The sequence below is a fragment of the Daphnia magna genome, linkage group LG4 (assembly GCF_020631705.1).
Source record: "Daphnia magna isolate NIES linkage group LG4, ASM2063170v1.1, whole genome shotgun sequence".
Classification (NCBI taxonomy): Eukaryota; Metazoa; Arthropoda; class Branchiopoda; order Diplostraca; family Daphniidae; genus Daphnia; species Daphnia magna.
In genome coordinates this window covers 2,119,419-2,139,742 of record NC_059185.1, presented here as the reverse complement: position 1 = coordinate 2,139,742, position 20,324 = coordinate 2,119,419, and the positions used below count along the sequence as shown (strand labels likewise).

The window sequence follows — 20,324 nt, the reverse complement described above, 5'->3', positions numbered from 1 at the left end:
ACGAAACCCTGATGAATATCCCAATCTGCCAATCTTTCAGCCAGTATTAAAGTAAAAATCTGCGGGACTCATGTAATTTATGACCACCATGTTATCCCGCATTAATATTGACCTGTTGGCACTGTACTGATGTTCTTCCTCAGATAACCTATTAAATACATGCATTTCGTAAATAACAACTTGTATTTCTCGGCGGAAACAGCTGTCTGGTTGTTTCGTTTTTGTTTGTTTTCTGCTTTCTAATTGGCTGAGTTCCAAATCCCCCCGCTAGCTAGTTCCGATTTTGAGCAAGGTATAAGAACAGGACCCGTAGGTTCAAAGGCTCCACCAGTCGGTACTCAAACAAGATCAGGCTAAACATTGCTTGTCAAACATCACCAATAATATTGAACATGACGCTACGTTTGGCTCTCGTATTTGTCTCAGCATTGGTCATCTTCAAGGTCGGAGCTTTCCCTTCTGTCGAAAATGGTATGTGCACTTTTACTTTTCTATTCACTTAAATCTGCGCTGAAAAGATTGTCATCTTTAACATTTTTGTTTTCCAGAGGCCGTTGTTGCCCCGAAACAATCGAATGTGGGTGAGCTAACGAGCGCAACAACCGAGGCCTGTAAACGCGAAGGTGGTTTGTGCGTGATCAAAAGTCAATGCCCTCAGCAATCGCTATCATCCAAGAAGGGTTTGTGCGGCGGAGACAAGGAATGCTGCCACTCACGTAATGAACAATAAATCCACATGAAAACTCGTCTTTTTGTTTTTGATTTCATCATCACTATGTGGAAAAGACAAATAATATTATTTTTTTTTTCGTTATCGCGTGTCACTTAGCAGTGCCAGATACTATCGTCGGTTGCGAAGAACGTGGCGGAACGTGCAGGTGGGAAAATTTCTAAAATTCTCTCATGTTTTGTGTTGAAAATGCGATCAAGACTCATCGATAAGATAACGATGAATCGAGAGAAAATTTTGCGATTTCACAACTTGGATAATTATTTTTTTTTACATTCGTGTGCTCCAGGCTGTCATCTGAATGCAAGAAAGGTCCTCGCGATCCGCTTGGCCGCTGTGACACTGGTCACGTTTGCTGCATCCTCATTAGGTAAAACTGGATTTGCTTAAGGAGATCGTCCGCTAAAAGTCGAACTAAAAAATGTAATGGCATAATCCCTTGGATTCAAATGCGCATCATATTATTATTGGGTGAAAGTCAATCATGTCGAAAGGGTATTATTGGTGATTTTAAAATACAAGGAATTAATCAAATTTGTTTGTATTTTTTTTTTGTTGTTGCAAACTTTTTGAGTGAAGTTGCTTAACCCATCGCAAAAGAGTTACACGTTTTTTACACGAACGAACGAGCAGCTGAGAGATACAAAATACGACTGTCGTAGAATCAATTACCAAGCGTCTTCTTAACGATGAAATCAGATAAAAGAGAGAGCCAATAAGAAAATGTGAACTTTAAAAAAGAGGTCGAACAAAACATCAGATATTGATGGTTGATATCAAATTTTCTTGATCTTTCGACGCGTGGAATTGTTGACGAATGCGTGGGAAACCAAACAGCAAATAGGTGAAAATGTCGCGAAACAACGTGATCACGAAAGGTGAACGCAAAATACAAAAACAAATTGAATTTGCTCGTTTTTTCTGTAAAAATTTAAAACATAGGACACGTTGAGAGAAGAGAACAAACGTGGGAGATGAAAGAAAACCTCAACATTTGTAAAACACGAACGCCGTACAAACGATAACACACACTAGAGAAATCAATATTTGTTTGTCTTCATTGGCACTAGAATTCACGTTGGCCAAGCCCAACACTAAAAAGTATACGAACTGGAGCGAAAACAATGAAATTCGACGAAAATTCGGGCTTACGCAAATTGTTCCAAACGGTTAAAAAGGGTATTATTTCTTTACATTACGCATTATACCTCGATGCTATTAAAAACTAGTCCGGCTTCACTGTTTCTAAAATTTAGCAAATAAAAAAATGGTGGCATTACCTGAAACGATGAAACTCAATAATATCAAACTGCATTCTGGATAACTCGGAAAAGTTAGTTTCAAATCAAATACAACGAGAAAACAAGACAAAACGAAAATGATCAAATGGATTCAGATCTAACCGTACAGACGTTAAGTTTTTTTTTATTTTCTTAACACATTAAACTCGAGTGCGTTAATCAAAGCGGAATAGCTTTGCGGATGAAAAGGTACTCGGAGAATTGTTGGCCTTCCACTCCGCCCCCATTCGATGCGGCAATGCTGAAATTCGCGTTCAACAGCCGCGTAATTGCCTTCAATTGCGGAATATTTACGAACGTACTTGAAAAGCATTTAAAATTTTTAGTTGATATACCTGCATTGAATTCAGCTTGCAATAGCCGTTCAGCGGAAAGCGGATGACGTGCCGAGGATCTTGATTCCAAGCCACGTTTGAACGGGCATCCATCAGAGGTGTTGCGATTTCCGGAAAAATTTCTTCCACTAAATTCCTGTCACCGGATAACATGATCCTCTCCCCTAAATCCGGGCTGACGTAGAGAGCCAGACACTCCCATCCTAGACGACTGTTGCAATCTTCTCCAGGGGATGCGGAATCATCGGCAATCAAATCCTTCCGGCACGTCAAACCTGCGCCACCTGCACCACCTACAACTGTGTCATTGATGTTACTCCCTCCGCCGGGCGAATTCTTTTGGTGATCCATTCGATTGCTGGATGAAACGGAAGAACGTAACCTGGCGCCACTAGCCATTCCGCCGGATACAGGTGAGCAACGGTGCCCCGAAATCGGACTGGAATTGGCTGGATGTCCGTTGTGGTGGCTGCTTTGATGTTTATCACCTAAAAGACGATCAATTCTAAATCAACATTACCATCCCAAGTTCTCAAAAGATGGAGTCACTGTATGTTTACCGTACTGTCCGTTCCGCATCCGTCGTTCCATCCGCAACACTTCCAGCGCTTTCACCATGGCTAAAACGTTTTTTTTTTTTTTAAAGACACACTTAAATATGATTTAATTACGGACACGATGACATCCTTACGAATTATGTCGTAATATTTGGCTTCTTCGAGGAGGAGTTCAACATCCGCAAAGTCGTCCGGAAGGAGTAGTCTGCCGTTGCGCACAAAGTTGAGGATATGCCGGAACATCTGCCCGTCTCTGTCGATGAAATAGTGTTGTTTGAGACTGTCCAGGACGATTGGAATGCCCCCGTTAAACATTTTGGCCAGCCGTGATTCGCCGAATCTCGTCGTCAGCGTCTCCAACGACGACGTGTAGATCGTTCCGCCGACGTCGATGTGAACGGGCGCCGTGTAACGGGAGGCGGCAGCAACGCTGGGGATGCCGGCCAACTTGGGCGTGTACGACGTGTTGGGTACTATCGTCTGCGAGACTGGCGTCGGCGTCGGAGTTTGCGGAGTCGGGGACGATACGGCGCTCAGCGTCGGAGACGTCGCTGGCGACAAGCTCGGAGATAATAGCCTTTTGTGTGTGTGTTAAACAAGCCAATTTTGAAACGAGCGTGTTAACAAGTCATTCATTAAAAATTCGTCTCGCGTCCAACATGTTTTTTGTTTTTGTTTTTTTTTGAATTACGAAACAAATAAAACAATGCGCTATTCAAATTCAAGAAAACAAATTCGAAAAACACGGAACGGATGGGGCGGGCTCGTTAATTATCTGTAAACTTTTTCAAAGTGGTTGAAACAGGTAATAAAAGACAGCCTGAGCCCTTTCTTTTAGTAGAGAATGACCTGGACATCTAAATTCTTTTCTCGTGGAACACACAATTTCAAACAAAAGTTACCTGGAATGCGCTTTGCCTATCATTCTCTCCACCTGCATCTTTGATGATGGTAAAAATCCAGCGTACTGTAGAAGAAAGAAAAAAAGAGAGAATCCCGTCCGTCTCGCTCACGATTCTCTAATTCTGGAACAACAACAAAAAAACAAACAAAAACAAGAAAAATCAATTTTGGGTACGGATTAGCAGACGACGAGCTATTTAGAAAGGGGAACGAATAGCCCGCGGAATGGTTAGAGACCCATATCAATTCGGAGATTGGAATAATAACATTCAACGTCGTTTGGTTTTGATTTTTCATCAGTTGTGTGTGATGACGACCTTTCACACAAATGAAAAAGAGAAATTGGGAAATATTTTGTTTCGTTTTACCGTTTCACATGTTTTCATCCTGTCTCTCTCGCATCAAGAGACGTTACAAAATGTGTGCGCCCACAGCAAAAATGGCCAGTTTCCAACTTGCCCGGCGGCCAGGCCCAGCTCCAATCTCTTTCTACCTTTTTTTTTTATTATTGTACGCAACCATATTCTATCCGCCCATAACGGAGAAGATAGGAAAAGAGGGAAGGTAAGCAAATGGTTTCAGGTTCTGCCTTTTGGACACGGACAACCTGCGGGAATATTAAGCCAACATCACGAAAACAAAAAATTTTTTTTTCCCCATTTTGTCCCCCCCCCCCCATAAAAAAATGGGGACGATTTCAATTGTTTAAAGTTGCAATAAAATGATGGCATCTTTTGATAACAAAGCTGCACATTCACAAATTGTTTCATTATGAAATCACGTGTCTCCTCCAAATTAATGGAGGTGTATAATTAAAAGGGATTTTCGACAATAGCTGGAACGTGTTTGAAAAAAAGGCATCAATGACGTGTTATGACGTCATTTCTAGTCAAATGAATAGTTTCTAATTCGAAAAAAGGTGTGCCAACCGCTTTTAAAAGCTCAACAATTCTACACGAACGACGTGCGTCAATTGTTTAATCGAACTATTCAAAAGAAACGACACAAAAAGGCAACGTGTTGTTTTTCTCGAGGCGAAAAAAATCAAGATAAAATCAGGTGATATCTCCCTGAAAGATACGGTAAAAAAAAAAAGAGGGACACGAGAGAAAAACACAAAATTTGTCGATGCCCTGTGGCTTTTGCTGGATGGGGAACTTGACCCTTGCAGGCAAATACCTGGGATAATTTTGTGATTTTTTTTTTTTTCTATCCCTTTCATTTTCTGGAGAAAAAACAACATACCAGGTATGAATTAAAGAACCATAAAATTAGCCGGGGGTGAAGATCGTAAACAGTCAAGCCAAGAAAAACCGGATCCACTTGAATGATTCAAAACATGTGTCCAACATCATCAGCAAAATTGTCCTACCTTTTTTTGAAAATAGACTTTGCCAATTGCCTCGTCCAATTTGCAATAACACAACACACACACACACACACACACACCAAAAGAAATGCTATAAGCAGCAGACGAAAAACAAACACGTTCGGTTAGCGAGGCCTAAATGATTCGTTGTGTGTGTCAAAATGACACGCACGTTTCACGGACGGACGCTCGACGGAGACTGAACGTCTTTGAAAAGCTACTGGCCCCATGCTAGGGAGCTGGAGGGAAGCCTGGAGCACTGGACAGATGCTGTATATGTCTGATGGGTCCACCTCTCTTTTTTTTTGAGGTTATTTCGAAAAAAAAAAAGAAGAATGCCTCAAGTGCTCCGTAGAGAAAGAGAACTGCCTGGGCCATATAGTTGTGAACCTGCCCCTGCTGGTGAAATGTTGTTTAAGAGAGAGATGGTTCACGGATTTAAAAAAAAAAGGGGGCCCCCGGCACAGCTTCTAGTAAATTTTGGGTGTACCTTTCTTTCTTTCAACACACACTTACCAACCGGTTCTTTTCATTTTTAAGGCAAAAGATACCCTGCCTCCTTAAATTTTTAAATTGGCAAAGTCGATGTAGCTTCCCCCCCCCCCTATTTGTTCCACGAAGAGATGACGTGTTGCATGGATCAATAAAAGCCTCTTCTATTTTTTAATAACTTTCATATTTGCTCAAGCAGTACTGCATTTGAATCAGAATGATGGCGAAAATATGTTAATGTTTGGTGTTGAACCAATTCTGATATTAGAAATCAATGGCGGATGAATGCGAAATGACGTGATCCATTTCAATCCCAAACATTTGATTCATCGCATTTACATAAATTATGTAATGATTCATCCTTAAAAATGAAACTACCTTTATGCTACGCATATGGAAAGTAATCAACCTCGTCTGTATGCACACACACAAAAATTAATCCCATTTACAAAGTTGACGAATCGTTCTAAACTTTGAATAAAAATAGCTCAAGGGCCATTTCAATGAATAAAAAAGAAGAAATCGTCGTATCTTTTGAGATTCTTCTGTTTTGTCCGAAAGCCTCTGGCGGATCTATGGCGCACGCGCTAGAGTTCCCCTTTTCTCTTCGCTCATTTCCATCGTTTGGCCAGCATAGAGCATATATCTATACGTGTTTCATTTTAGCTTCCAGCTAGAAGAAAAGTCCAGCAAAAATAAAAATCTTTGAACAGAGCCATGGTCCGCCTCGGGTCGCCCACTCGGGCAGTTGCTGCTACTACGATAACAACCACGACGAGATGTTTAGATGCGAATGAAAACATCCGATTTCAATTTAAAAATAATCGAAAAAAATTATTAAAAATATGGAAATCTGATGGGGCAGTAAAAACGATTTTCTCGCATAATGAAAGGAGACTTCATTTTAAAAAAAAATCTATTTCAGAAAAGTGCCAGCGGGTGCCGCCCGGAGCAGCAAAAATAAATGCTGCATCGTAAACGTTAAGGAATTCTAAACTCTGTCCGTCTGACGTGGCATTTTGTTGATGAAATCACACATCACCTGCTGTGCTGCTGATCTCTCTAAATAGGTGTGTGTAGATACTTGGCCTACGGCCAATCTCGTTGTTAAGTATATACACGTTAAGAACGATGTGAGTTTGTTCGAGGATACATTTATCAAGGCCCCTTCGAAAATTTAGCGTGGCCTGACATTTAAGTAGCCGTTATAGCTTATTTATTCGGTTTGCAACGGATCACGATCTAAAAAATCAATTTTCTTTTATTGCCTTTATTGTATTTGATTTGTACGTTTAACTGTGAAAAAAGATTGACTCCACTTGGATTTTTTTATTGGGAATAAAAATAATTGATACACTACGACGCACGACGTGACTCACCTCAACGGATCGAAGAGCCTCATCATATCAAACAGGTTTATTATATTTTTTTAGAAATAAATATTTTTTAGGAAAACAGGTCATTAACCGAGCACCGTCTAACAGTAAAAAAAGGTCGTGATATTCAGAATATGAGTCTTGAATAACAATGCAAATTGCATCGTTAAACCATTCTTCTCAATTATCGATTGATGAACATTTTACACGATAGGATCGTGAATTTGTTTTGTTTTTTTCAAGTACAATCGACCCGATTGAAAAGGCAGATGATGAGGAACTCTTGACTGCTGCTATAAAAATTTGCGCTTGAGGCTACAGTGAATCTATAAATCCCATCTAATAAGAAGAGAAGATAGCGAGAGTAAGAATCAAACTAGAGAGGCTTATTAAAGTAGAACCGGCGGGCACAACTGGCAAGCGGGATCTCTCGGCACATAGTCGATGCGAAATATATATCGTCCTCGAGCTCAAACTCCCCTTTGCTCCGTGATCAATTCAGGCAATGCCTTTGGCTATTCACTGTAATGCATCCCTTCTATAGTTTTCGTTCAACCGTCTATCCGTGTGTGTGTGTACCATATAACTCATTATCTGAAGTGACGGGAGTCTTTGGATGAGACGCTGATGGTACCATCTAACCCCTTTTCCCTCCCACTGTTTGAAACTCCAGCAGCCAAGTGGATTCATATATACTAGTGAGTAAAAATAGATGGAATTAAATAATAGGCAGCAAGTTCAAGTTTGAAAATAAGTAAAAAAAAAAAAATGGCTTCCAGCGTTGAGACGAGAGGGCAATCAGTTGATTGGCCTTTCGTGTCCTCTTGTATGCAAATCCAAAGTAATGAAATGTTCAATGCGTAACGTGCAAGTGTGGATCATAACTTATTTCTTACTAGAACCGAATGTCGAGAATGAAACAAGATGGATTTAAAACTACCTCATTAAAAACAAAACCGAAATAATTAAAGTAATTTTTTTTTAAGGCCTACGTGACACGATTTTTCACATCAGCAAACAGGAATAACAAATACGCGTATACTCACTCGCCTAATAGATAAGTAGCTCTAGGTAAACTGTATCAGCCGCGAAATGAATCGCATTACTGGTGGTCAATTGCGATTGGCTTTTCTTCTTATTCTGCGTGCAAATTTCACGCACGTTTTGCATATGTTTAACGGCTTTCCAAAAAAGATAGTCACTTGACCGGTGTACCCATATCAATCATTATACTGTTACACGATGCGGGTGTAACATAAACCGAATAAGAAAAAAGAACGAAACAAATGTTCCGTTACACGAAACCTTTTGCCAACATCCCCCGACGACTTTGCAGACATTTTTCCAACATTCATAATGGAATATTTGAATACACTGATCCCTTTTAGAAATAAAACAAAAATAAAAATCTTTATCTTGGTTAGAGCAAAGACATGGACGTCTTCATTACCAGTGGTAGCTCCAAGGGGTCATCGACACATTGCGATTCGTCACAGTTGGTTTTACATATCTCCGGGCTACGTTAACTTCTTTTTTTTTTAACGAACCATGTTTTCATTATTATTATGAAGCACAGGTTTTTTTGGGGGGGTTAGGAGGAGCTTGAAATGTCAAAGGTTTACGACGTTATGAAAATAAAGAAATGAAGAACACGTCATAATTAGAGTGAACAAACGAGGATATGATAATTGTTGGGACTAGAAGCATTCTGTTGGAAATGATTCACGCAGCTCTCAGACAAGGAGTTACATGACCAATTATTTAAAATTCAAGGATAACGTTAGAAATAATGACTAAAAAAGGTGTAATACGTATCTAGTAATGAACGACGGAAATCTCTCCAAAGTGGGGAGGTATTAAGTTGCGTCCATACGCGTTATCGTCCCCTTTGACCCATCCAGGATGACGACATCACCCGAACGAAAGACCTGAGTCACTTTATTACAGCCGACGATTGCTGGTAAACCCTGAAAATCCCACATAAAAAAAAAAAAAACGATAAGGAAAATTCTGGAATTTATAGCCGTATCAAAATGTTGCGTAAGTTGCTTACGTATTCTCGGGCAACAACAGCTCCATGTGAAATCAAACCGCCAAGTTCCGTCACCACTCCAGACAATAATGGGAAATATGGACTCCATCCGATGTCTGTGCTACGAGTGATCAGAATATCCCCGTTTTGGATCTGTTTCGCCTCTTCCAGATTCAATGCGACACGGACAGTTGCTCGCACGGTCCCTTTAAAGACTGGCGTTCCCGTCAGTTGAACGCCATCAGCCACCGACACCTGATAGCACAAATTTAAATTAAGAACAATCCCTTTACATTTCACTATTTTTGATGAATTATCACTTCTTCTGAAGACGAGTCTTGCAAAGGTTTGGGGATTCCCAGCGACATCTCAGGAAATACGAGAGCATCAAGCTCTGGATAAAGTTTCCGCCTCCTATTCGCTTTATTAATTAATGCAACGCCATTGGCACGGATGAGCTCCTGCAGTTCCGAATGCGTGAAAAAGAAAATCAGATTCGAGTCAGGGATTTTGCCATCTCGGACTAAAAGATGGGCAAGTCTTCGATATGCCATCCGGAAGACGTGAATGGTGCGGATCAACAGCGATTTCGTTTTCTCACGGGCGATTACTGCGTTGCGGCTTCGTGGAACGAAGAATTTCAAGGCGCGATATTTGCCCGGTTTGCTTTGTCCGATGATTTTGAGCCAATCGTCATTTGATTTGGTCGGTTGGGAGGTCGGAGCGAGACTCGCTGGATTAGCCACCATCGATTGCAGAACCGAAACTAAAGGTCGCGTATTCATTGCCCACGTTTCGGTGGCGACGTCAAATTCTTTGATGCCACGATGACCATGTCGGGCAATAAAAGAACGGAATAATCTTCCAGCTAGGCCAGGATCTGTTTCAAGCCAAACGGAAGCAATTTCAGGTGAGTGTTCAGAAAATTCTTTGGCATCTTCGCTCTTCAAAATCGCTTGAGCTATTTGCTAGAAAGCATTTTAAAAGGTCATTAGATTCAATTCAATTGATAAGTCATGATGAGATTTACTTTGAGAGCGACTGGAACATCAGCTGATTCAATATTGGAGATTGAACTGAGTAACTGTGCCATTTCTCCATACAATTCCGGCGTCCATTCATCACGTCCGTCCAGCAAAATTATGAAAGCAATTAACTGTGTTATCGTGCCAGCCCGGCTTACTTGCAAATGGATATTGCTGATCTCCAGCAACCGGGGTAGTTGACTACAGATTTCATCGTAGAGTTTCTGTGAGTCGATGTACTTCTCGGACGGAATTGAATAGTCGGAGAATTTTTGGACAGCTCGTTTGACACGCCTGACCACAATGAGACACAAACGTGAATATTTCAACCCAATGTTCAGTTGGAATCAACAAGTCGGCAAACCTGTTATTGAAACACATGTCCATGAACATGTGCCTGAATCTCAAATATTTCACTCCCCATCCAGCAATGCCAAAACGTTGCTTCCCAATTTGATGCATAGTTGAGTTTGAAACCCTGCAACGAAAACATTGAAGTCTGCAAGTTTGAGAGCTGGAACAACACAAAACTTACAAGTGTCCAAAAATGGCCATATCAACGGAACGATGATGAGCTGTGATTTCTTCTTCAATGTCTCGTTGGAATGTGTCGATAACATTAATGAACACTTGGTTTTGATGAAACAAGTTGAAGCGCCCGATACACCACGGATTGACTTCAAAGTGTTTGCCAAATTGTTCTTTCATTACAAACTGGAAGCTAAGGTCCAAAGAACTTGCAGTAACGGATAAACCAAGAGGAGAAGTGGCACCAGGGAAAACTTCACCAGTATTGGCTTTTGTGAAATAGTCTGAATCTGTCAGTATGGGCGAATCGAATTCATGACGAAGTTCAAAATCGGTCCAAGCATCGAGAGCAGTAACTGGTCTGGCCTGTTTTAACAAACCGACATGAAAGAAACTAGCAATTCAATAGAAGATTCTCAAAATCACCTGAAGCAAATACAAAGCGCCACGAGATACGGCAAATTCCAAGTCTCTTGGGCCACCAAACGCCTTCTCTAAATAGACGCCAAGTTGTCCGATTTCTAGGACTTTGTCGTCGGTCAAACACAACGCAACCGCATCTTCTTCAGTAATTTTTTCTTCGCGCGTTCCGTCATCAGAAAGAATGATTTTGGATTGTTTGGATCCAACCATTCGAGAGGAGACGGACAATTCTCCAGCTGCTGTTCGTTTTATGTAAAACGTGTCGGGATCCGCGGAAGCTGAAACGACCGACTCGCCAAGACCGTAGTTGGCCGTTAATATCATTTTTCCAGGGTCACCATCATTGGGGTTTACAGTGAAAAGAACCCCAGCAGCCTCAGCATCCACCATCTCTTGAATCACTACTCCCATTCCTACAAGAAAACCATAAAACAGTAGGTTTCGTGATAGACCAAAAGTCCTGGACAACTCGTCTACCTGGAATGAGTGGCTCTCCGTGCTGACGACGGTACTCGACTGATTGATAAGAAAGTAGCGATGCCCAGCAATTTTGGAGTCCTTTCTTGATAGAATCGAATCCTTGACAACCAAGCACGGTGATATTTTGTCCAGCAGAGGACAAAACGTCGCCGTCTTCACCAACGGCCGACGAACGAACAGCGAAACGTCTTTGTTCTGCATCATCGCCAAAAATGTCCTGAAATGTTAAGATTAGAAATATTCACAACATTCAATTAACAATGAATTCTAAATTACCTGCAAAGCCTCTCGGATACAATCTTGCAGCAGGGCATCGACTGGAACTGACGACACAAGTTTTTCGGCTTGAGCACAAGATTCCTCCAGTTTACCTTCAACTACACCTGTTGCTACATCTTCCAAATGTTTGAAAACTGCTCCAACTTCTTCGTTATTCTTCAGTTGTGCTTTCCAAGCATTGACTGTAACGCAGAATCCAGCAGGGACTTTGCATTCCACTGGAAACTTCTTTAAGTCACTGCTAAGGAGGGCCAAAGATGATCCTTTGCCTCCCACCAAACTGTCAAAGCGACAAGCTTCTTCCTCAAACAATAGCACTAGTTTTTCTAATTCGGCAGAAGAAGGCTGGCGCGTTGGTGCACTCAAATAAGGAACTGACTCTTCGGATTCCAGCGGACAATTGCCGTCGTAAAAATGAGTTGCTACAAGCATAGCTCGTCCTTGTCGTGAATTCAACGTCAACTGACTAGGATATGTCGTACTACGATGACGCCATGGACGTCCGATAAAATGTTCGGTCGGAGTTGATGGCAGCAAGTGAATTACGGCGTGATAATTTCGGTTTTTGGCAGCAAAATGAATTGAAAAATGATTGGGAAAAGGTCCCTTCTCTCCAAGACTTTCCAAATCTAAGTCACATGCATTAATTTTGTAAAGGAAGCCATTAGGTTGGTAGATGTGACCCCAAACTTCATGTGTAAGACGGGCTGAATCAGAGGTTGCACTTAGGTAGAAATAGTTTCCATCTTCACAAGTTCCAATCAAATCCAGTTTTCTAAGTCCACAAAAAACAAAAACAACTTTAATTCGAATTCTAACTTTATTTTGACATTTAATCGCTTTACCTGCGCAGTGTTGAAGCGTTATTTTGTCCCCAACGTCGTTGACGAAGACTACGAAGATAAATTTCTTTTTCATCACCCAAACTGCTATCCTGATACGTTCCACACAGAACACCCCACTGGTCTACTCCATCAACAGTAGGTTCACTATAATTGCCATATTCTCTTGAATTATCGCAGAATTAAACTATTTAAAAAAACATTTATCCTTACCTCATTTGTGACCATTCGAGCTTTCCTCTCCAACGCTCACGAGCCATTCCTTGTGCAAGTAACTTCCGGCTGAATTCACGCTTGAATTCGAACGGACGTGAAAATGCAGCCCAAAGCAAATTGATTTTCAAATGCACTTCACTTTCCTATAAATCAAACGTAATCATCACCGATCTGAACTTTAAATCCGTTTAAATAGTCCAACCTTTCCATGGCGTCTTCGTTTAGCTAGGCCGTTAAATGTGACACGCCACTTCCTCATGGCTTCAATGAGTTGAAATTTTAAAGCACCATTGCTATTAAATGAATCTCTGCCATCCGTATTAGAGATCAAAGTATCTGGAGCAACTGTTTGTTAATAATAAAAGCTTCGCTTTAAGTAAACGTCCAACGCAACAGAAACGATTGAATACCTGGTAATTGGTAGACAGTTCCATCTTTGACAGTAAACAAGAGCGTCACTTGCGCCTGTCGATTGATTAAACGGTTAATTGCCACTTGAAGGAATGTACCACTACCGTCGGTACCATAGAAAGACAATCCATCAAGATCCTGTGGCAGATTAATTAAAAATTCAGATTGTTAAAGGAAAAAATGAGTATTTTTAAGTACAATCATAGTTTTCAACTGATGTGGCTGTTCCCATGCCATTTCGGCGTTAGTAGGTGCTAACTTTCCTATTTGTTTGTATCCCTCCGAACTGACATCATCGTATTCACGGTCGATGACGTTATTCAACACGCGAGGAATTTTGATGAGTTTCCAGGTCAACCAAACCCTTGCGGCCATGATTTTCAACGGATACCACGGGCCTAGTATGGGCAATGACATATATATTTTATTTAAACATAATACTGTATGTAAATGTGCATTAAAGGATTACCAGGTTGCGTGTACGGTGAACGCAGAAAGTCGGGGACTTGAGGGCTCCATAACAGTTTCCGCAAAAGGGCGAAGAAAACAAGGGCGGTAAACAACAAAACGAGGCACTGAGAGGCATCCATTTCTGGGGAAGCTTGAGCCTCACACTAACGAACGTGAGCGCACGATAGAGGAAGTAAGGTTCGCCCAACAACAGACCGAGTCCAAACTTTCAAATGTTTTCTTTTATCAGGACAGTAAAAAAAAACAAAAAAAACTTGCCGGGGACAATGTTTTGTTTTGTTATCTGTTGATACATTATCCCAACATTTTTGAATCATCTTTCGTATTCTGCTCAAAGGTCAATTTCCTTAGATTGAAACTAATAAGATACCAGACGATAGACTTTGTAGGTTATGGTTAAACTGTCGGGAGATTACGCGAGTATTGGACTTTGAATTCGTATGACAGGCATATGAATGCAATGTCCAAACAAGGGAACATACCATCCGATGGGCTTCTTACTTGTACTTTGAACGTTTGAACCCATCGTCGTTAAAAACGAAGAAACTTACGTGGTTACCGCCTTGGTTAAAAATTCAAACATAAAATCAACGCTTGCTAAATACGAATAAGAAGAATTATGCGATTTGTGAAAAATTTCGTTGGCCGTCATATGAAAACATCATTTTATGCGTGAAGATTTTGGCATTTTTACCTAATTTCTTGTTGAACGAAGAATTCCACGGCATCGAAGTTGGTAATCGTCACGTCTGCTACTAAGAACAATTAACTGCAATACATTTTTTATTCACTAAACATTTGTGGGATATTGGGGACAGACTTGTAAAAAAAGGCATGCCCCTTTAATGTAAAAAAAACAAAACAAAAACCTGATCAATATTATTGTAAACCGTCTGACAGGAAAGACCTCCAAACGGCGTACCTAGAAATATACTATCAACTATATATCAACCGATTAATAAGCAAACTGCAATTGAGGATTGAAAATTCCCTGAACCCCCATGGTAAACATTTTGGTTGACCAGATGAAATTTTCTGTTCTGTTAATCACTTGTCTCCACACGCGTAATGGTTCCTTTAGACCCGTCCAGTACGACAACATCTCCAGAACGGAAAACTTGTGTAACTTTCTGGCAACCAACAATGGCAGGTAAACCCTAAAAAAAAAAAGAAACGGATATTAAAACAATACCATCGTTAGAGAAACAACTTAAGATTGTTAAGCCAAAAGGATTACATATTCACGGGCAACAACAGCTCCATGTGAAATCAAACCGCCAAGTTCCGTCACCACTCCAGACAATAATGGGAAATATGGACTCCATCCGATGTCAGTGCTACGAGTGATTAGAATATCCCCATTTTGGATCTGTTTCGCCTCTTCCAGATTCAATGCGACACGGACAGTTGCTCGCACAGTCCCTTTAAAGACTGGCGTTCCCGTCAGTTGAACGCCATCAGCCACCGACACCTGATAGCACAAATATAAATTAAGAACAATCCCTTTACATTTCACTATTTTTGATGAATTATCACTTCTTCTGAAGACGAGTCTTGCAAAGGCTTGGGGATTCCCAGCGACATCTCAGGAAATACGAGAGCATCAAGCTCTGGATAAAGTTTCCGCCTCCTATTCGCTTTATTAATTAATGCAACGCCATTGGCACGGATGAGCTCTTGCAGTTCCGAATGCGTGAAAAAGAAAATCAGATTCGAGTCAGGGATTTTGCCATCCCGGACTAAAAGACTGGCAAGTTTTCGGTATGCCATCCGGAAGACGTGAATGGTGCGGATCAACAGCGATTTCGTTTTCTCACGGGCGATTACAGCGTTGCGGCTTCGTGGAACAAAGAATTTCAAGGCGCGATATTTGCCCGGTTTGCTTTGTCCGATGATTTTGAGCCAATCGTCATTTGATTTGGTCGGTTGGGAGCTTGCGGCAAAGCTTACTGGGTTGGCCACCATCGATTGCAGTACCGACACAAGGGAATGCGAATTCAATCCCCACGTTTCGGTGGCGAAGTCGAATTCTTTGATGCTGCGATGACCATGGCGAGCAATAAACGAGCGGAATAATTTCCCAGGTTGTCCAGAATCTTTCTCAAGCCAGGCTGATGCCACTTCCAATGAATATTTGCTGAAATCTTTACCGGCCTCACTCGCAGCAATCGCTCTGGCTAACTCCTGAATACGTTTCATGATAAATGGGTGTTAATCACATAACAACAACCCGCTGGAATAAAATAATACCTTAAGGGCTACAGGTACGTCGGCAGATTCAACGTTGGAAATGGAGGAGAAAAGTTCCGCCATTTCACCGTACAATTCGGGTGTCCATTCCTTTCTACCATCCAATAAGATGATGAAAGCAATCAACTGAGTCATGGCACTTGCCCGGCTCACTTGCGTATGGACACGACCTATTTCAACCAAAGCAGGAAGATGGACGCAGATGTCATCGTAAAGTTTGTGCGAATCGGTATAACTCTCAGTAGGAAATGAGTAATCGCTAAATTTTTTCACAGCCCGAGCGACAAGCCTAAAGACAAACATGTGAAGGTCAAATGTTACTCTAACTCTCCCGTGAAATTGAAATGTCATACTAACTTGTGGTTAAAAAACAGATCTTGGAAAACGGTTCTATATCTGTTGAACTTTACCCTCAATCCGGCAACTCCAAAACGCTGTAGACCAAGACGATGCATGGCAGGTGTGGTGATACTAAAGATTTAAGGGAATGAAAGAAACACAATCGATAAAAATAAGAATCCAATTAAAATGGAAACTTACATATGCCCAAAAACGGCCATGTCAATAGCTCGGATGTTGTCGCTTATTTCTTCCTCAATGTCACGGAGAAAAGCCTCAATGACGTTGATGAACAAATGGTTCTGCTGGTATGAGAAGAAGCGACCCCCGTGCCAAGGATTGATATCAACAAGACGTCCAAACTGCTTCTTCACAATGGTCTGAAAGTTGAGATCGAGGATTCGAATAGTTGTCGAAACAGTAAGCGGAGACGTTGCTCCTGGTGCCACTTCGCCCGTATTGGCTTTCGTCAAATAATCTGAATCTGTTAGTATGGGCGAATCGAATTCATGACGAAGTTCAAAATCGGTCCAAGCATCGAGAGCAGTAACTGGTCTGGCCTGTTTTAACAAACCGACATGAAAGAAACTAGCAAATCAAGAGAAGATTCTCAAAATCACCTGAAGCAAATACAAAGCGCCACGAGAGACGGCAAATTCCAAGTCTCTTGGGCCACCAAACGCCTTCTCCAAATAGACGCCTAGTTGTCCGATTTCTAGGACTTTGTCGTCGGTCAAACACAACGCAACCGCATCTTCTTCAGTAATTTTTTCTTCACGCGTTCCGTCATCAGAAAGAATGATTTTGGATTGTTTGGATCCAACCATTCGAGAGGAGACGGACAATTCTCCAGCTGCTGTTCGTTTTATGTAAAACGTGTCAGGATCCGCGGAAGCTGAAACGACCGACTCGCCAAGACCGTAGTTGGCCGTTAATACCATTTTTCCAGGGTCACCATCATTGGGGTTTACAGTGAAAAGAACCCCAGCAGCCTCAGCATCCACCATCTCTTGAATCACTACTCCCATTCCTACAAGAAAACCATAAAACAGTAGATTTCATGTTAGACGAAAAGTCCTAGACAACTCGTCTACCTGGAATGAGTGGTTCTCCGTGCTGACGACGGTACTCGACCGATTGATAGGACAGTAGCGATGCCCAGCACTTTTGGAGTCCTTTCTTGATAGAATCGAATCCTTGACAACCAAGCACGGTGATATTTTGTCCAGCAGAGGACAACAAGTCGCCGTCTTCACCAACTGCCGACGAACGAACAGCGAAACGTTTTTGTTCTGCATCATCGCCAAACAATTCCTGAAATGTTAAGATTAGAAATACTCACATCATTCAATTAACGATGAATTCTAAATTACCTGCAAAGCCTCTCGGATACAATCTTGCAGCAGGGCATCGACTGGAACTGACGACACAAGTTTTTCGGCTTGAGCACAAGATTCCTCCAGTTTGCCTTCAACTACACCTGTCGCTACATCTTCCAAATGTTTGAAAACTGCTCCAACTTCTTCGTTATTCTTCAGTTGTGCTTTCCAAGCATTGACTGTAACGCAGAATCCAGCAGGGACTTTGCATTCCACTGGAACTTTCTTTAAGTCGCTACTAAGGAGGGCCAAAGATGATCCTTTGCCTCCCACCAAACTGTCAAAGCGACAAGCTTCTTCATCAAACAATAGCACTAGTTTTTCTAATTCGGTAGAAGAAGGCTGGCGCGTTGGCGCACTCAAATAAGGAACAGATGCTTCTGGCTCTAGTGGACAATCTCCATGAAAAACATTTGTTGCTACAAAGACCACACGGCCTTGTCGCGAATTTAATGTTAAGTGGCATGGATATGTTGTGCTACGATGAAGCCATGGACGTCCGAGAAAATTTTCATATTGAGAAGGCATCAAGTGGATAATGGCATGATAGTTGCGGCGCTTTGCAGCAAAGCGGATTGAAAAATGGTTAGGGACGGGTCCATGTTCCCCGAGCCTTTCTAAATCGAGGTTGCACGCATTGATTTTATATAGAAAGCCATTGGGGTGGTATAAATGGCCCCAGACTTCATGGGTAAGACGCGATGAATCCGAAGTAGCACTTAGGTAAAAATAATTTCCGTCTTCACACGCTCCAATGATATCTAGTTTCCTGTTTATAACACAATACTCATTTTAAGCAAATATTACGCCATTCAGGTACTACTTTTACCTGTGCAGTGTCGAAGAGTTTCTCTGTCCCCAGCGTCTTTGACGAAGGCTGCGGAGATAGATTTCTCTTTCAACGTTCAAACTGCTATCTTGATAGGTGCCGACCATTGCACCCCACTGATCCATGCCATTTAGACTGGGCTCACTTAAGATTGAAAGATTAGTTGAAAACCTTGCATGATAAGAGGTATATACAGCTCGTCCAATAAAAGGAATTTCACACTCTATCAGCATTTGCTATCATTTGTACTCCGTATCGACAAGTTTATACTATCAAGTTTATTTGATTAAGCTTACCTCATTTGCGACCACTCTTGCCTTCCTCTCCACAGTTCACGTGCCATTCCTTGTGCTAATAACTTACGGCTGAACTCGCGTTTGAACTCATAAGGGCGACTGAATGCCGTCCAAACAATATTCATTCGAAAATGAATTTCCGTTTCCTTTCGAAAAAGAATAGAAATACATTTAAGGTAAACTTGCTTTTAAACATTGATTTAACCATACTTCTCCATTGCAGGTTCGTTTGGCCAGTCCATTGAACAAAATTCTCCATTTTCTCATGGCTTCTATGAGTTGAAATTTTATCCCGCCGGCATTAAAACATTCGTTGCCATCTGTATTTGATATTAGCGTGTCTGGGGACCCTATATAAGTTAATAATTCTACATGGTATAGAACAAATTCTTAAGCATAATTTTTTAATTCTCACCTGGCAGCTGATACGTTATTCCATTGGGAAGAGCTAGCAACAGAGATACTTGAGCTTGACGATTGGCATGGCGTTCAATAGAAATTTTTAAACAAGTATCAGCTCCATCAGTTCCAAAGAAAAACAGACCATCAACAGACTAAATCACGGATGAATAAACAAAGTATGTATAGTAAAGTGCCTTTTAAAATTATAGAAACTTGACTAACTTCTCTATTCTTAAGCTCATGTGGCAGTTCCCATACTTTCTCTAATTCTGTAGCAACAAGACCCACTTTCTCATACTTTTTTGATGTTGTGTCATAGACATTTAAAACTCTTGGATGGCGTACAAGCTTCCAAGCTAGCCAGATCCTTCCAGATATAATTTTTAAATAATGCCATGGTCCTAAACATGAGAGACAATTAATATTTGATTTACTATTGACATAAGATAAATTACCTGGTCGAGCGTAAGGAGTGTGGAGAAGTTTAGGTCTATAAGGAACTTTGACCATCCATCTTATAACCAGTGCAAGTATTGGCCCCCCAAAGAGGAGCAACCACCATTCAATCATGTCAAGCTGTTCAACACTCAGCCAGAAACAGTCAGCAAAAGGATGTTTTGATGTGAAATGATGGCTCAGTTATGGCATATATCTCATTGACGACTAATCTGATAACCATCGAATGGCATTATCAAACCAAGGTGCAAGGTCAAAATTCAAGATTCAATTAATTGTGCTCTTCCTAGTCCAACTAGTTTACCTTTTGTAAATAACGTGGGCAGCAACCAGAGCACACGTATGCTACTCATCTGTGGGGTATATATACTCCTACAAGTAGGGCATGGTAGTAATTGTCTGCTTGTTTGCTCCCCACGTCTGCCTCCGGCGATGGTGTGACAAGTGAATGTAGTTCATTGGTTTATGCAACAGTTGGACGGCCAAACTACATACCCAAAAGCTGATAGCTCTACAGTGTTAAATATTGCTTATCGGTCCTTCGAGCTTAACAGATGTATCGAAATACCAATTTCCTAGAGATTCATCTAAAACTAAAATTCC

General features: G+C 41.3%; 4 protein-coding genes across 6 annotated transcripts; 1 reads left to right on the top strand and 3 right to left on the bottom strand.

Moving 5' to 3' along the window:
• The first annotated feature begins 309 nt into the window (after nucleotides 1-309).
• On the top strand, nucleotides 310-1,264 carry LOC116921130 (U-scoloptoxin(19)-Tl1a). The gene is made up of 4 exons (XM_032927345.2): nucleotides 310-471; nucleotides 549-716; nucleotides 833-878; nucleotides 1,020-1,264. The coding sequence occupies exons 1-4, from the start codon at nucleotides 393-395 to the stop codon at nucleotides 1,102-1,104; spliced, it is 378 nt and encodes a 125-aa protein (XP_032783236.2). The 5' UTR covers nucleotides 310-392; the 3' UTR covers nucleotides 1,105-1,264.
• On the bottom strand, nucleotides 1,256-5,543 carry LOC116921127 (BTB/POZ domain-containing protein kctd15-like). Its single transcript, XM_032927340.2, has 6 exons — nucleotides 5,199-5,543; nucleotides 3,826-3,948; nucleotides 3,058-3,500; nucleotides 2,927-2,986; nucleotides 2,367-2,854; nucleotides 1,256-2,304 (listed from the first exon to the last, which is right to left on the bottom strand). Exons 2-6 carry the CDS (start codon nucleotides 3,861-3,863, stop codon nucleotides 2,191-2,193), a joined length of 1,143 nt encoding a protein of 380 aa, XP_032783231.1. The 5' UTR covers nucleotides 3,864-3,948; nucleotides 5,199-5,543; the 3' UTR covers nucleotides 1,256-2,190.
• A 2,936-nt stretch (nucleotides 5,544-8,479) lies between these two features.
• LOC116921121 (putative phosphoenolpyruvate synthase) lies at nucleotides 8,480-14,390 on the bottom strand. Its single transcript, XM_045172712.1, has 15 exons — nucleotides 13,769-14,390; nucleotides 13,498-13,697; nucleotides 13,299-13,437; nucleotides 13,091-13,233; nucleotides 12,886-13,031; nucleotides 12,676-12,819; nucleotides 11,828-12,605; nucleotides 11,549-11,768; nucleotides 11,075-11,484; nucleotides 10,656-11,014; nucleotides 10,485-10,598; nucleotides 10,126-10,414; nucleotides 9,416-10,063; nucleotides 9,117-9,350; nucleotides 8,480-9,030 (listed from the first exon to the last, which is right to left on the bottom strand). Exons 1-15 carry the CDS (start codon nucleotides 13,887-13,889, stop codon nucleotides 8,920-8,922), a joined length of 4,056 nt encoding a protein of 1,351 aa, XP_045028647.1. The 5' UTR covers nucleotides 13,890-14,390; the 3' UTR covers nucleotides 8,480-8,919.
• A 145-nt stretch (nucleotides 14,391-14,535) lies between these two features.
• On the bottom strand, nucleotides 14,536-20,185 carry LOC116921122 (putative phosphoenolpyruvate synthase). Of its 3 annotated transcripts, none has more exons than XM_045172713.1 (16): nucleotides 20,026-20,185; nucleotides 19,721-19,933; nucleotides 19,488-19,666; nucleotides 19,279-19,417; nucleotides 19,074-19,213; nucleotides 18,864-19,009; nucleotides 18,568-18,711; nucleotides 17,733-18,507; nucleotides 17,454-17,673; nucleotides 16,980-17,389; nucleotides 16,561-16,919; nucleotides 16,378-16,491; nucleotides 16,021-16,309; nucleotides 15,307-15,954; nucleotides 15,008-15,241; nucleotides 14,536-14,927 (listed from the first exon to the last, which is right to left on the bottom strand). In XM_045172713.1, the coding sequence occupies exons 2-16, from the start codon at nucleotides 19,833-19,835 to the stop codon at nucleotides 14,814-14,816; spliced, it is 4,026 nt and encodes a 1,341-aa protein (XP_045028648.1). In that variant the 5' UTR covers nucleotides 19,836-19,933; nucleotides 20,026-20,185; the 3' UTR covers nucleotides 14,536-14,813. The 3 variants fall into 3 exon arrangements, with proteins under 3 accessions (XP_045028648.1, XP_045028649.1, XP_032783225.2); XM_045172714.1 differs by having other exon boundaries at nucleotides 19,721-19,856; nucleotides 20,026-20,165; XM_032927334.2 differs by having other exon boundaries at nucleotides 19,721-20,166.
• Nucleotides 20,186-20,324: the final 139 nt, after the last annotated feature.